Source organism: Poecilia mexicana, unplaced genomic scaffold (assembly GCF_051168715.1).
Source record: "Poecilia mexicana isolate PSO_F unplaced genomic scaffold, ASM5116871v1 scaffold_10, whole genome shotgun sequence".
NCBI classification, from domain to species: domain Eukaryota; kingdom Metazoa; phylum Chordata; class Actinopteri; order Cyprinodontiformes; family Poeciliidae; genus Poecilia; species Poecilia mexicana.
In genome coordinates this window covers 29,699,443-29,716,185 of record NW_028263379.1, presented here as the reverse complement: position 1 = coordinate 29,716,185, position 16,743 = coordinate 29,699,443, and the positions used below count along the sequence as shown (strand labels likewise).

Genomic DNA, 16,743 nt, shown 5'->3' with positions numbered 1-16,743 from the left:
ATTAATGTGTCTTAATGGATTTTTTTGTGACAAACAATGTAGAGCAAAGAAGGAAATGGATCTAGCAGGAACATCTGAAAAGTGTGGCAAGCTTCCAAGTCAATACCTTGAATGGTTTCTCTACAAGCTTTGCACATGATGAGATTAAGAATTTGCATTTTCTTGTTTTCAAAGTAACAAGACTAATTGGAGACACTATGTGAAATGTAATTTTCAAGACTTCCCACAGATGTTTGGTTAGCTTTGTCTGGACTTTGACTGAGCCATTCACACATAAGCATATTGCATGGCTAAAGTCTTCCATTGTAAATTTGACTTGTTCAGAGCAGTGGTGTCCAAACTGGAAAATTTAAACTGCTCACAAAGTTTATTAAATTAAAAATTCAAATATTAGTTTATCGTGATTCTTCTTTTTCTTTTATTTAGTTTTACCTGCTCAAAAATAACATTTTTATGAAATCTATAAATCCTTATACATTTCTGCTAGAAAAGGCCTTGGACTGTTGCTTTATTAAAAGGCAAAACAAACAAATTCCAAATTTTTCATCAACTGTTTTCTATTTTGTTGGCCAAATTTTTGTTATTCTTGACGTATGGTCGGGGGGGCTGAACAACATCATTTCGGGGGCCACAAATGGCACCCTGGGCCACACTTTGGACAGCCCTGGTTTAGAGCCATTGCTCGAAGCTGAACATCTTATCCCGTCTGTAGCTCCGACTGCTTCCCTGACCCCTTCTGAAGAAAAATACCCCCAAAGCCTGAAGCTGCCACTATATTTCACCATGATGATATAATATTCGGAATAATATTCTGTGTAATTTTGACCATCTAGAGGTGTTGGTCACCATTTGGGATGTCCGATACGGCGACATGATACGGGAATAAAAGCTGAAGCAAATACCGAGTTATCAAAATGAGACAGAGGCCAAGAAGCGTAGGTGGTTTTATAACTGGAACGGATCACTGGTGCTCTGAAGTGCAGCCAGTCTTTGTTGCATAAAAACTGTTTGCATAATTACAAAAAACCCCTCACTCTATGTGACATCTTACTTAACAAGCACAGTTCTGAATCTAGCTCAGTGAAAGTTTCCAAGGGGCTTCTTGCTGTTGCACATCCAGCCTATTGCCCCTGTACCTCTGTTGTCCTTTGATTTGCTCCACGTTTGAATGCAAATCCTGAAATTCTGTAATGGCTTCATAACATCAGAGTTGAGCCGAAGGGAATTTCCTCCGAATGGGGAAGACACTATCCTACACTGTATTAGTAGCTTCTCCTTTAACCAGTCAGTGGTGCTTACTGCAGTCCCCAAATAAAGCCTGTTTGCTGAAAGCAGTTCAGGTGTGTGTGTGTGTGTGTGTGTGTGTGTGTGTGTGTGTGTGTGTGTGTGTGTGTGTGTGTGTGTGTGTGTGTGTGTGTGTGAGTGTGGATTACATGCAGCAATCGGTCCACCAGAGCCCGTCTCAGTAACTGCTGGTAATATAGGTCGGCCGGTCTGGCTCGTGAACTCAATCCCACGCATAGACAGGAACGCCGACTGACATACCGACAGACTGACACACATGGAGAAACAGACAGACTGGCATATATGCAAAAGAGGACACTTACAGAATCTTATGCAACACACACACACACACACACACACACACACACACACACACACACATACGGTCAGGCATGTATTTTTCACCCTCAGACCTAAAAGTTGATCACTGTGAGGTTTTTGTATGTAGGGCAAACTGTCACAGACTGTCTGAACTTTGCAGACTGGGTTGGAACAAGCGGTTACTGTCAAAGTCAGACCATTACACAAGGTCTAACAGATGGATGCTCATGCTAAGGATTTTAAGGCTTCTTTCTATATGTGTCAAGTGTTAGGTTGGGGATTTGTTCAGGACTGTGCATTACAACACATCCTGCAAATACAGAGGAATACCTCGAGATTTTAGTTAACTTCCATTGGACGTTATTACATTTTGAACTCCAGTATGTTTTGTAAAATTTTACTCCTCTGATAAAGTAGGGAATAATGGTGAAGTGGAAGTTGGAGGACATGTTTTAAGCTTTTTATTTTTTATAAATAACATCTAAGAAGTGTGATGTGGACTTCTGAGTAAAAAAATGCCTCTTTGCACGTCTAGCAACTGAAAACTCTTTTTTTAAAAATAGCTAAAGTTCAGTTAGACGGTGTGGAAAATGTCTGTGAACTGAGCCAGACTTTAGAAAGGATTTAAAGGGGCAGTAACACAGGGCTCCAATCAATTTTCTATATGAATGATGTTATTGCCTCACCAAAAACATACATGGTGTGTTGCTTTGATTCTAACCATTCAGCAGTGCAAAACAGCTGGTGAGACCTAGCTCCGCCTTAAAATAAAGTTAAAGGGAATAAAACAATATATGTTTTTAAAAAAGAAATAATACATGCAAGTGAAAGATTATTTTTTTGTTTCTGTATGATTTAAATCTGATATATTAACACAAAAAAAATCAGTTTATTGTTACAAGCATGTTCAGTCTCAGGTAATTTACATATTGTGGTATTTTAATCAACAACAAGGTGAGTTTCTTGACTTGGTTTTGGCACAACACAAGAGCAGTCTCTAAGCACCAACAGTGTTCACGTATATTTGTGGTTAATGTTTAGAAAAAAACAAAACCAAAACATACAGTATAATTTCAAATATTGGTCGTTCTTTCAAAATAATGGAAAAAAAAAAAAAAGCTGTGGTGTGTTGGATGCCAACACAATCAGAGCAGAAAGTTTTTTTTTGTTTTACTTCCTTCACCATGTTCAGACTTCCAGGTTCTTGTTTAAAGAGTCTCTGAGGACGTTGGTGGATTTCTTATCAGTCCTGGATCTTCAGGATGCTCCTTTTTTCCAAGTCGTTCATTTCTTTAAGAATCAAAGCGACGTTGTAACGCAGCTCCTGGAATTTTGACACGGGCACCTGCATATAAAACGAAAAAAAAAATAAAAAATTAAGAAGTGTCAGTGTAATCGGATGTTGTTGCTGTAATCTAATAGATCACTAGATCATATTAGCGATCTAGTTTGTGAACAGCGGCGGCAGAAAGGTCAGCCAAAAAACAGGAGTGAGGCGCCCTCTGCTGGTTAAAATCAAAGCAAACTTTATCAAACAAATTAATTTTATATCTTACCCCTCATATACAGCATTACGACAGAAATCAAAGAGTTTTATTGAAACAAAACACTATTTTGAGTGACTAGCATTTACTTTTGCTACTGGGTTTTTATGGCAGAGATGCAAAATTTGATTTTTAATTTTTCTTTTTTAGTATTTTCTATAAAAACCATAACAGGTAGAATAGATTAGGAGAGAAAAACTATTGTTTTGGAGAGTACATGTGCTACACTGAGCAAATGTTTCTTCAGTTATTAGCCTGTGATCCCATTATGTAACAACAGACACAGGCTAACTTTAGTTTGTTGGCCCACAGCCAGATTTCTTTAACTTTCAGGCTAAATTGAGTGCAGTGCAGAACCAACAATGGACATACAGACAACAGATGATCACTTTTTGCTTTCTGAACAGCTGAATGCAACCTGGAGTTGACTGGATTTTTGCCACATTTCAGAAAATGTAAGCTGAAAAACAACAAACTTTAATCAAGACTTAATTTAAGACTGAAAAACTTCATTTGTTTTGAACAGTTTGCAACTTTCAGGTCAAAATGTAACCTCTCATCCATCTAATGTCTTGTCAGCAAATATTAGTTGCATTTTAATGAAAAATAAAAGAATAGTGTTTTTAGGCAAATCATATGGCACTTAAAAACTTAGCAAAATTAACTGAAGATGTTTTTTTGTTGTTTTTTTTTCGGACATATTGACCTGTAGAAGTGGACTGAAAAACTATTTGTATCTTTTGAACCTCCCCAAATTTTGTTTAACTTGATGCAAAAGTTTGCACTTTGTTTTGTCGATCTCATAAGAGCACCCTTTGCAAAAAATTTTGACAGTAAAAGAGAGAAAGTCTGTCTGTCAGGTGACCTGCTCTGTGCTTTCGAGCCACACCGCTAAAGCTACGCTGAACACAGCCGAAACATGTGTGGTTGAATTTTAAAACATTCAAAGTGAGGCTGTAAGTCTGCAACCTTGGCCGTCACCATTTTGCAGACTAGCAAAAAGGCTAGGAGGATTAGGAAATGGCGGAATTTGCTGACAAAATAAGCAATTTAAAAGAACACTGAAGGTAGAAAGAGCCAAAGGGTTTGACTGTGGGTGCATTTATAATATAGTTTCAGTGTGATGTTGAAATAGAAAAAGTACAAATTGTTTCAGTACCTCGAAGCGCTGGAAGCTCCCATCTGACAGCTTCAGCTGCATCAGAACGGACGGCTGCAAGGCTCTAGCCAACGAGCTGGACACACACACACACACACACACACACACACACACACACACACACACACACACACACACACACACACACACACACACACACACACACACACACACAGTTAAGTGATTCCATGCAGCTTTTAGCTCGTTTGTTGCATTTCTGCTAAATATTTGTCAACCTTAAATGTTTATACCTTGAGATTTCACCCACAGATGATGAAAGCTAGCTACAGAGTCGTTGTCGTTACCTTGTAGAAATGGAAACGTCCACTCTCCATTTGAATTCCTCCAGCATGGGAAGGTGAGGGTCATTCTGAGAGGAGGCCGCTTCCAGAGCAGCACGTCTGCAAACGCACACGGAAAAATGCGGCTAAATTCTGACATAAAGACAAAGGGACCCAGAACTCGATGGTTTTCGGCTTATTCCTATTAAAAGGGTACAGCGTGAGATCCGATGTGCAAACTTCTGAATCAAAACCCGGCGAAACCCACGTACCGATTTCCAAAAACCACACTGGAGAAATCTGTGATGAAGTCTTCTGGTATCCTAAGGACAAAAAGAGTCTGTAAAAATCAGATACCAGTGATGCCTGGAGACGAGACGACGGTCCTTACCTAAGCTCTCGCAGATCTTCCTTAAAGGCCTGACCATAAAAAAAACAAAAACAAATAGAAAAGGTTCAGTTCATACAAAAATAGAAATATTCACCAAGTAAAATGTACATGCTAAGCTAGGGATGGTAATTAAATGCAGAAACATTGAGCTTTTTCATATTTTATCACATTAAAACCACTAAGTTTAATGTATCTTTCGTTTAATTGTACACGACAGACCAACACAAAGTGGTGTATAATTGCAAAAGTGGAAGGAATTGTTGTGAAAAGTTGAAGCATATTTACTCTGATGCCCTTTAATAAAAGCCAGGGAAACTACTGGGCTAAAGAAGGCAAATACTAAACAAGAACACACCGGATAGTTGAGGGATGGAACATGTGTTCAAACGCTGCAGTGAGCATTCAGGACACTTTAGTGGGGAATATTTCTCAGTCAAGACAAAATAATTAATGAACGATTTTAGATGAGCAAAGCTGACAGAGACATAACACCAAAAAAAAAAAAAACAGCCTTTTGGTGAAATATATGCTACTTTCGTGCTGCGCTGTCACTTCAAATTCCAGTAAAAACATTTTACGGTTGTGATGAGACAGAATGGGGGAAAGGTTGAAATAGTATGAATAGTTTTGCAAGGCACTCTCCATACATTATACAGTATATTATATAGAGGACTGGCATGTTCCTCTGTTGCTCAGTCACTGTTGTGTTGGCAATCTGCAGCCAAAAAAAGATAACAAATGAGCTCAGACAATTACACTTAGAATAGTGTCACTGGTGATCATTTTGGCAACATTTTTATAATGTTAAAGCCAAGTACTATTTTTACTAAAAAAAAATAATTACCCATAATTGGCTTGAATATTATTTATCGAATAATCAATTGTATGCATTCATTCTTAATCAAACGATGTGATTCGGCAGCAGTATGTAACCCTGTGTCGCATGTTTTCTGTGTGACTCGGGTTCTGTCTGTAACACTCGCCTCCTGTTTCAGCAGGGATGCTGGGATGCGGATGGCCTCTGAGAGAACTCTGTGCATCCCCGCGATGATGTGACTGAGCCTCTCTTGCGGGATGACGCTGCTTTCAGCAATTGACTTCATCACCTCCCTGCAGTCTTTGCCCTCCAGAGCACTGACCACAACTGGACACAGAACGACAAAAAGTGATTTATATTTTCTAAGTCAAGGGTGATAAGTTGTGGTGTTTATTTTAGCAACGTGTGAAAACACAGTTTCACAGTAAGACATTAAGGAGCATGTTACAAATCTGAAATTTGTTTAACAAACACAGTAAGAGCTACGTTGTTTTAAACTGCCTTTTACTTATTTACCTTTGAGGAGTTTTCTAAACAACTCTTGATCCACATCCTTCAGGTTTTTCGACATTGACTCTATTTCCGGTGGTATTCTACCTCCCAAGAAGCTAGAGTCTTTTACGTTGCTTGAAGACATGGCTTAATGTGTTCTTGTTGATTAAAAAAAATGCAGAATAAAAAGGAACAGAAGCACAGAACTTGCTATTTTTTAGGCTACCTAGTGTTTACGTGAAAACTTCCGGCTTTAGGTCACGTGAGGCAGCTTTTGCGTCTTCTCGCTCCCTGCTGAGTCTCGCGAGGACAGCTTAATTCGTCGTGAGAAAAGAAAGGATTAGCAAATGGAGATGGCGTTCATGGTCGCTGTTTGAACGCTGAAAGGTTGGCGTTTTGATGTTTGTCTAAGCTTTTATGTAAACCAGTTTGGTTTGTTTACTGTTTAAAATGATTATTGTTCAGTAACAACGTTTTTTTTTTTAACTGTCGTTGTGTTGTTTGGTAAGCGCTACGTTGGCAGGTGAAACATTAGCTTCCAGCTAACGGTGTTAGCGGGTGTTTTTGTTGTCATAAGGTTAACTCTTTTGTTAATTTATCTTCAATAACGGTTAAAGGAAAGATGTACCTTATTTAGAGAAATTATCTAATGTAATTTAGCATTTTTATTTAGTGGCGTGAAGGACACCGATTTGAATGCTAGTGTAGCTTTACTGAGCAATTTCTTCGCATCTCATCAAAACTATAACCAGTTTATAAACATTATTCAGTTCATTCTATTAGCTATGAGCTGTGAATACAAAGTTAGAAGATTTAGTAATACTGTAAAATATGATTCGAAAAGTTTTACTCTACATATTGGACACAATAAAATCATTATTTTTGTTTACTGTGTCTTTTTAGCCAGTGTATTAGATAGTGACGAGGTTTAAAACTAGCTATGTTTTGAATAATAAGTTTAAAGTTATTTCCTTCAGCTCTCCCCACACAATTTTCTTCTTCTTGTCGAGTATTTGCATTGAGATCCAAAGTAAATATGATTAAAAAAGAAATAATAAATTTTTCAAAATAAGCAGAGTCAAATGTCAAAGATTAGAAAAGCACTTATCAGGCTTTTTTTCTTACCAGTACCCATTATGACTGATTTTGTAGGGACGATAATAAGCCTCAGGTGCTTTACTAGAGTAAATGTTGTCAAACACAACTGGAGGTAAAATTATTACAAGATTACTCTCATTTTTTATGTGATTTTTAAAACTTTAACCAAATGAAGTGCATGCTGTTTGGTTTATTCACTTCTGTTGACCAAAAATGGCGAGAGTACCTAGTCATGATATGTTTACTAAATGGGAATAAAAACATATTTTTTCTCAGTATTTGACCTTTTATTACCAATCAGGTTTTGATATCTGATTGGTACCACCCCCCCAAAAAAATTACTTAAATCTGTAAAAATTCCTGATCCTCCAATCAACCACTTGGTCTTTTTAAAATGGTTCACTCCCACATGAAAGTCAGAACAGGACCGACGGGTGTCTTCACAGCCAAAACGCGGTTTGTTTGTCTCGTTAACATCAGGTGCAGCGCAGAAAGCCGGCCATGTCTGAATCTCTGTACGAGAAGTTTCTGGCCCCAGAGGAGCCGTTCCCTCTCCTCTCCCAAAGAGCCAACCTCAGCGATGTGGGAACGCTGGACGTCAGCGAGTTCAGCTGTCAGCTCTCATCTTGTCACAGAACAGACCCTCTACACCGTTTCCACAGCAACAGGTGAGGAGAAAGCGTATTTCTGTACGCGGAGACGTCTGGGCCACCTGCCGATCGCGGCACAATGTTGAATCACAGAACGGTCACATGACTACTAAGACAGTTCCAGTAGATGAAAGTCTGTGGTTTACAAACATTCAACTATCCTCTAATCTGGAACAAACTTCCAGAAACCAGCAAAGCTGCTGAAACACTGATTTCCTTTCAATCATGGTTAAAAACCTTTTTGTTTACAGTTGCATTTGATTCATTTCAACTGAAAATCATAAATTATCAGTTTTTTTTTTCACTCAGTCACCACTTCCTTTTATTTTTACGCTGTTTACTCGTTTGCAGTTTTATTTTCTTTTTAATCATGCAAAAAAACTGATGACTGATAATGAGTTACAACATTTAATTTCATAATAAGGCATTTTTGAATTTGTGTTATATAAAACAAAACAGCTCTTCACTATTTAGAGCGCATTAATCCAGAAGCTAAACAAATATTTTGTGTTTTTTATCTTTGCTCTTTATCTTCTCATCGAATTGGGGTTTCTCTAGTTTGCACCAAAGTTTTGTTCTATTTTACCACAGTTTTTTAACCAGAACATAAACAAACCATAAAGTGATATTCAGCAGTGAGCCTCACACAGTGAATTATTTTTGTTGTTGCGTTTTTTTTTAATGTAGCTTCAGTTGTTCCAGCTGCATCCATTGGGTCAGCTTCTTTAAATTGATACACAATAGTAACCACTTAACATTTACTGTTAAAAGATGGTATGCAACAATTTTCATTAAGTGGTTTATCACACAAAGTTGGTCAAAAATATTCTTTGATTTGGCTGCTTCTTGTTTTGTTTTTTTAAGCAGACTTTGATCAGGTTGACTCCATTATATGTGGAATTATTTCTTATTTTTATAGTTTGTCAATTGGCATGTAAACAAACACCAACATGTAGCAGTAAGGCCTGCTTTCCATCCGTCAATAAACATCTCATTACATAACGTGCATGATGCGTGTCAGTATGATGTCATCTGGCGTTATTGGTTCTTTGGAAGAAAAGCCTTTATGATCAAAACACAGTTGAGGGCAAATTAGAGACATGGTGACTAAGAATGAATTGGTTGTTAAAATTAATAAAAAGGTTTCATGTACTGAGCTCCTGGGAGAAACTCCTGGTTAACAGAGACGAGCCGATGGGAGAACAAATGTAAATTTTCTTCAGATGAGGAATTTAAAGACTGCTTCTTTTATCTTATTTTATTTGCTTTATTAATAGATGTTTGGCCAAGGTATGTCTATGCATGTCTGGAAATAAATTAGATCCGTTTCTGAAAAACGGATCACTATAAAAGGGTTTCATAATGATCCATATCAATAATTATTGATTAAATATCTGAAACGCAGCCAAACTGGTGGTGTTTCCTTTCCTGTTTTATGCAGGTTTCCATCCACGTTGTTCTCTTATTTTTAAGCATTTATGAGTCACTGTGGCGAAACCAGACAATGCTGCTGCACCAGTTACTCAACAGGTTGTTGCTAGGTAACCAAAACCGTGAGTTAGTTGACGCCACCGACCTCAAGGTTTCCCCCAGAAAACTCGCTAAGCCTGGTGGCTGGGCGCTGGGGCGGTCATTCATCCAGCGGTCCGTCGTGTTTTTGAGTTAAAAAATGTTTAAAGTTCACAGGAAATTTGAAAATATCACTTGATAATTCTGTGTTATTGAAAGATTGGAAGATTAATACCTGAACATTAACTATAAAGTCTTAAAAATGCAAACATTTGAAAAAGACTTAAATAAACAAACAATGCTTAGCCTGGTGGGGGCACAAGTAAAGCCTGGTGGCCCGCCAGGCTTATAATACACTGGGGGAAACCCTGAACCTTGCTTAGCTAGCACTGAGAGGTTGAACAGCTAGAGGCTTTCCTCTGCCTACATCTCCCAGAATGCTGTGCGGTTTTGGATTGGAGTTCAAGGAAATCCTTGAAAATTCCGTCAGACGTGTTATCGATCCATATTGATCATGATTCTATTCTGATGCATGTTGGTGTTTGTTTTGTTGGACTTCTATAACTAAACTAATCAATAAAGCAATTAGTAAACCGATTTTCAAACTATTTGCGTCTCGTTTAGCATGTTCTCTGCGTTATAAGCTGACGCCTTATCGGAAGCTTGTTCTGTCAGAACCCGTGTCGCATTGTGACCGTCTGCTGGTTGCAGGTGGAACCTCACTTCCTGTGGGACCAGCGTAGCCAGCTCAGAGTGCAGTGAGGAGCTCTTCTCCTCCGTGTCGGTCGGCGATCAGGACGACTGCTACTCCCTGCTGGACGACCAGGAACTGACATCCCTGGATCTGTTTCCGGAGGGCAGCGTCTGCAGCGACGTCTCCTCCTCCATCAGCACCTACTGGGACTGGTCCGACAGCGAATTTGAGTGGCAGGTGGGCTTTCAGGAGGCCTCTCCCTCTCTATCAGGGTAGATATTTATTTTTAGGCTTCCTTTACATTTCTGTGTGGATCTTTTTGCTTTTCTCACCAGTTGCCGGGAAGCGACATCGCCAGCGGCAGCGACGTCCTCTCCGACATAATCCCAAGCGTGCCGAGTTCACCATGTCTGTTCTCCAAGAGGAAACCGAAATCACACACCCACCGCAACCTGGACGAGCTGCCCTGGAGCGCCATGACCAACGATGAGCAGGTAGGAAAAGAAACACAAAACTGTTTCCGTCAGTCGCAACAAAAAGCTAACCGCGCTCTTTCTGGGTCCCTTCCAGGTGGAGTACATAGAGTATTTGAGTCGGAAGGTGAGCACAGAGATGGGCCTGAGGGAGCAGCTGGACATCATCAAGATCATCGACCCGTGTGCTCAGATCTCTCCCACCGACAGCGAGTTCATCATCGAGCTCAACTGCCTCACCGACGAGAAGCTCAAACAGGTGAGCCGCACTCTGAAACACCACAGAGTTCCCAAAAATACAAGTTTTAGGTGATTTAAAGCTTTTAAAGTGCTTGGTTTCTGTATAAAGTCCTTGATATTTTGTAATAAAGTTCAATCAAACGTTTGATTCAAAGTGTAGATTTGAAAAACGTTACTTTCAGACAGAATCAGATATTTTCATACAGGTAATAAAAAGACTGTCTGAAGTTCAGTCGGGCTAAACCTTCCTTGTTGTAGGTTTGTTAGAATTACTAAAATTATTTCTATTTATTAAATGCCAGAAAACTTAGCAAGAACGTTTTTAGAGATTTTTTTGTAACTTTTTTTTTTTTAATTGCATTTAAAGCATTTAATTTGAGAAGGAAAGTCAGTTAACCCGATTTGTTTGGATTGTTTCACTGTAATGAATGTTTATTATTCCTAATGGATATGTGTAACTGAAATTAATGATGACTTATATTTTTTATGTTAAAGTTATTGAAATTGGAGGATTTTTTTTGTCAAATTACCGTTTTGTTCTCAGACCAGTCAGGTTCATGAGGTGAGTGAGAAACATGTCAAAACATAAAAACTACAAAAACAATGTTAATAAAGGATATCATGTAATGGTTAATTTGTATTGTTTTTATCTCCAAAGTTCCGAAGTGGAAAAGTTAGAAAGCTCTTGAAAATAGTAATAATAGGCTTGAGTTTTTATTTTCAATAATAAAGATGATATAAGCAGCTTAATAGACGTTTTAGTCCGTTTCATTCCTGAGTCGTTCCCTCCAGTTCTAACTTAATGTATAGAGCAGAGGTTCCCAAACTGTGGGGCGCTCCCCCTAGGGGTGGTGCCGTGTCATTGCAGGGGGAGCGCGGGAAGCCGTCTGGATGGAAAAAAACAACATGAACGCTGTATGCGCTGGGTTTTTACCTTAGAATGGCCAACTCTCTGTTATTCCTTTGTCAATTTGATACAGTAGAGGCTTCCACACTTCCCATATTTGTGTCCTCTGTCACTTTTATCAGCAGTTAAAACTGTTTAATCCGTTGTTAACATGTTGTAACCTGTTTTTCCGAGCCGCCTTTAAACGCAACATGAGCGCTACGCGCTGGGTTTCCACCTGTGAAGGAGACCTGCTGCTGCTGTGCGGAGCTACGTAGGTTTGTTAGAATCACGGCAGCAAACCAGCAAAACGCAAAGAACTTTTCAGTTTTTTCCTCCAAACTAACTGACTGGGTTGAGTAAAGCTGCTGGATGCAGGTAATGTTAGCTAAAAGATGACTAGCTAATATCAATACAGAACCTTAAGCTTAACAAGTACCTTGTAGGCTACCGATGTTGGTGTCTATTTTCAGCTACGTGCATTCAGCCAATTGTAATCCATAGGGGTGGGGGTGGGCGCAGAAAATGTTTGGGAACCACTGGTATAGAGGGACATTTTCTTGTTTTTTTTTTTAGCTTTTCTGTACAAAATGACCTCAAAATGCTGATGGTTTTTCCCCTGTGCCGGTATCAGGTGCGGAGCTACATCAGGGAGCACAGCCCCCGGCTGAGAGCAAGCAGCACCAGGGAGGGCTGGAAGAGGAGCAGCCACAGCAGCGCCAGCACCGGGGGGGTGAGCGGCATCAGCAGCAGCAACGCCAGCATGGTCAGCTCCGCCAGCTCCTCCACGGGCTCCACGGCCTCCAACTCTGTGGCTGGTGAGACCCAGAAACAAACATGGCCGACCTGAACTCTCAAAGCCTCCGTCTGGTTCCTCTTGTTCCGGTTTCTCCTAAACAGATTTAACTGGACGGGTCAAAGCCGTTCCAGTTCGTTTAGAGCCTCTTGCTCTTTTCCGGTAACGGTTTGCGTTGCGTTCCAGGTGGCACCGCCTCAGCCTGCAGCGGGAGCAACATCAGCAGAGCTCACAGCGACGGAAACCTGTCGAGCGCCGCCGAACGCATCCGAGACTCTAAAGTATGAAGTTTTTACTGGTTTTTTAATACTGGTGTTGTGCTCCTCACAAGGTTTCACACTTTGTCATGTAGTACACAAATCTGAAGTAGTGAGGAAGTGTGAAATGGAAGGAAAATATTTCTATTACAAATCAAAATCTGAACGAGTGCTCATGAAATCTGAGTAAAATACATGAGTCTGTGGTTTACAGCAGTGCAAAATGTGACAAGGGGACACACTGAATGTGACTGTTTTACTTCTAAAGTATAATAACTGTTGTATAAGGTTAGTGCTTGGGCGCTACGCCAGTCATTCATCCAGAGGCCCGTCATGTTTTTGAGTTAAAAAATGCTTAAAGTTGACAGGAAATTTTAAAATATCACTTGTTATCAAATGATTGGAAGATTAACACCTGAACACCAACTATAAAGTCTTAAAAAATGCAAACATTTGAAAAATAAATAAATAAGCAATGCTTGGCATGGTGGGGGCACAAGTAAGGCCTGGTGGCCCGCCAGGCTTGTAATACACTGGGGGGACCCTGAGTTGCTGATCTTTTTTTCCCATTTTTTTTTTTACATGTTTCTGTTGATATTTTTGTTGAGCTATCTTTTCTCATGAGCTCCAAAATTTCCCAGTCAAATGAAACATGCCAGGAGTATGAATAATTCTGGACTCGCGTGTATAGCAACGTGCTGTAGCAATTTGTGATTGTGATTTTTTTATCTTTATCTTATTTACCTCCTTGCTCCAGAAGCGATCAAAGCAGCGGAAGCTCCAGCAGAAAGCGCTCCGCAAGCGTCAGCTGAAGGAGCAGCGGCAGGCGCGTAAGGAGCGCCTGAGCGGCCTCTTCCTGAACGAGGAGGTGCTGTCGCTACGGGTGACGGAGGAGGACGACCACGGAGACGACCTGGACATACTGATGTGACACCAGTGAACCAATCAGTGCTCCCTCTAGGCCTGCAAGCTTTCTGCCTAACCCGACGCGTTTCGTCCCAGTTCGTGCGCTTGGCAGTGTTTCGCTTCCAGTGGCCTGCGACTTTAGCTCGACATGCTAGTGCTTCTACTGCAACGCTGTAATAACGCTGCTGACGCTTTGAGAAAATACCGATCTCGGTTTAGCCTGCTTAGCACCACAGGCTAGCTGACACACAGCTAGCAACAAGAGGACTGCTGCTTAGAGAAGCTTTTATCAGCTGATGTTACTAGAACCACGACAGACAGGAGGGCAGATCAGGAATCACTGTTTTTTTTTTTTTTTTTTTTTAATTTTTGGGGGTTTTTTCTACAAAATGCTCAATGAAAACATTTCCATAATTTTTCTCTTCTTCAACATATTTGAAGTTGCAGTATGTAACTTTTTAAATGTTTTTTACGTATTTTTCAAAACTGTCGCTGTGTCGTGACAATATGCTGAGACAGATGATGTGTGGGAAAAAATCAAGCTCCACCCACCAGCTGCAAAAAAACAACCAATCAGAGGCTTTAGGAGGTTCTTATTGCTGTCAATCATGCTTGCGTAATCACTTGGTAAATGTGCTAATGGCAGAAACTTTTTTTCCATAAACAATAGACTTCATAACATAAAAGACATACAAACGTAACGGCAACGACCGTTTTACATTTAACATTCTTTTCAGATAATATGTTTTAAATATTCCCCACTGACAAACTTACACTTAGCAAACGTATAAGCAATTGGGTTAACTACTTGTAACATAAGAGTATGCAAGTAAATGAACAGGGGAAAAACAAACTAAAAACAGTACAATTAAGAATTAAAAGCAAACAAAAATATAGTGTAATGGGGTTACTATTACAGAAAAATCTATTATCTGCTGTCATTGGTGGCCATGCTAGCTAGCATCAGCATTAGCAAACTGAGCAAACCCAGTAAAACTAAGTTAAAATAAGTTAAAACTTAGGGTTTATAGCTGAGAAACGACGTACTGTGACAGGAAAACAGTTTATCCACCACCATTAATGGTCATGCTAACTATCATTAGCATTAGCAATCAAAACAAAACAAAAAAAAACTGTAAAAGTGTGAAAATTAAAAATAAAAATAGCATGTGGAGTTTATAGCAGAGAAACAACTTACCTTTACAGGAAAACCATTTATCTGCTGTCATCGATGACCATGCTAACTAATAATAGCATTCATGACAGAATGCAGGGGAGAGCTGTAAGCAGTATGTATACAAGATTGATTGACAGCGCTAAGACCCTCCTCCTGGTCCTGATTGGTTGTTTCTGAGTGGTGTATTTCTGCAGTTAGTGGTGGGGGAAAATGCAGAAAAGTAAAACAAATTCACAGGTTATGTGTCTAGTACTGTCATGACATACTAACAGTTTTATCAAATATGTCAAAACATTTTCATAAAGGCTCCACACTTGCAGCTTTAAATCACGTCTTTAAACGACATGCTCGGGCTGCAGCAGCAAAATATACATTTCTGCACCATGTTTTGTGACATGAATACAGACAGACTGCAGTCTGGGTTCAACTTACTGTACATGTGGACGGTCTCTGTTTTCTGTTTCCATTTTCTTCAGCCTTCATTCTGTCAGAGCTGAAATCAAAACGGTTCTTCATTCCAGAGGTTTCAAAGGAAGTGAGCTGGTCTGTCTTTCTCTCCGCTGAGGCGCTGCAGCCTCATTTTCACCAAGGCTTAGAGGGAGCACTGAAACCCTGCATGTTTAAACCGCTCTCCCCCCAGGGGCCAGGAATTAGTTCATTTTATATCCTACACTTACTAAAACGGCTCATACTTCTTGTAAATAGTAACACTGACATCCTGCTTTGGTGGCGGCTTCAGCTCAGTTTGCTTTGGGTAAAGTTATTGGTTATCGCAGCTTCCAGTCTTTATATTTGTCCCTTATTATGCTTTTGTTGGTGTTTTTGTGGCGTTTCATCGCATTCTGAAACTCAGACATTTGTTTCCGGGTGAGCGTACTCAATGATTTGAGTCTAAAATATCAGCAGACATAAAATCGTATTCTCCTACTTTTTCACATTTCAGCTCAACAAAATGTTGACGCGGCGCCACAAAAACGGCTTCTTTGGAAAACTGAAGCTATTGTTTTAATTTTTCTAGATTTAGCCGCTTTGTGTTTATATTTTTTTGTTTCTCTCCGTTACATTGTGACTCTTTCACTCCTCCTGAGCTGTAAGGTGTTTAAACCACTGCAGTTACTGGCACAAACATCTGCTGTTTGTCGTATATTTGAAATGTTACTGTTATATATAAAGATATAAATTACAGCCGTTATGTTTTAAAAACAGGTTTATGTCTTCTGTAGCATTGAAAAATATTAAAATTCTATTTTGGAAATTGAAATAATTTTGAAACAAATGTGATTTAAAATAAAAAGAAGTGTGTGAATAAGGTACCAAGAACTGCTGAAAAATAAATGAGCTTAAAATCAAAGTCTGAGTGGAGTCATTCCTGTTTAACTACTGGAGTTGGAGTAAGTTGTTTTGTTTTTACAAGAAAAAAAATTATTTTTGTATTTTAGAAAAATTAGCCTTTTGGAAAACAATTTTCCATTTTAAAAACATTGGCAAAGGTATATGTTACAGTTGAAATAATTTTACTTTGGACAACCCGGCATTGTTCAAAATGTGCTGAGTAGATGACAATAAGGGGCATTTTAATGTTTGTAATCACTAATTTTGAGGTGTAGTTTAAATACTTTATAAACACTCACTGCAAGAATCACTATATTTGAAGGATAAAACGTCTTTTAATTTAGTAGAGAGAACAAGAAGGGAGTGAGAAGATGTATTCGCTTCTGGCTTTATCAAAACATTTCGGGTAAAATCTCCAAGAGGCTTTTTTCTCTAT

The 16,743-nt window shown here is 39.3% G+C and overlaps 2 protein-coding genes across 2 annotated transcripts; one reads left to right on the top strand and one right to left on the bottom strand.

The window, feature by feature from the left end:
* Positions 1-2,474: 2,474 nt before the first annotated feature.
* Positions 2,475-6,543, bottom strand: commd5 (COMM domain containing 5). The gene is made up of 7 exons (XM_015005527.2): positions 6,314-6,543; positions 5,964-6,124; positions 4,981-5,009; positions 4,862-4,912; positions 4,614-4,709; positions 4,309-4,384; positions 2,475-2,950 (listed from the first exon to the last, which is right to left on the bottom strand). The coding sequence occupies exons 1-7, from the start codon at positions 6,432-6,434 to the stop codon at positions 2,849-2,851; spliced, it is 636 nt and encodes a 211-aa protein (XP_014861013.1). The 5' UTR covers positions 6,435-6,543; the 3' UTR covers positions 2,475-2,848.
* Positions 6,544-6,586: 43 nt separating this feature from the next.
* On the top strand, positions 6,587-16,326 carry fam199x (family with sequence similarity 199, X-linked). Its single transcript, XM_015005526.2, has 8 exons — positions 6,587-6,676; positions 7,868-8,055; positions 10,258-10,477; positions 10,576-10,734; positions 10,811-10,972; positions 12,474-12,657; positions 12,822-12,916; positions 13,650-16,326. The coding sequence occupies exons 2-8, from the start codon at positions 7,889-7,891 to the stop codon at positions 13,821-13,823; spliced, it is 1,161 nt and encodes a 386-aa protein (XP_014861012.1). The 5' UTR covers positions 6,587-6,676; positions 7,868-7,888; the 3' UTR covers positions 13,824-16,326.
* The last annotated feature ends 417 nt before the right edge of the window (positions 16,327-16,743 follow it).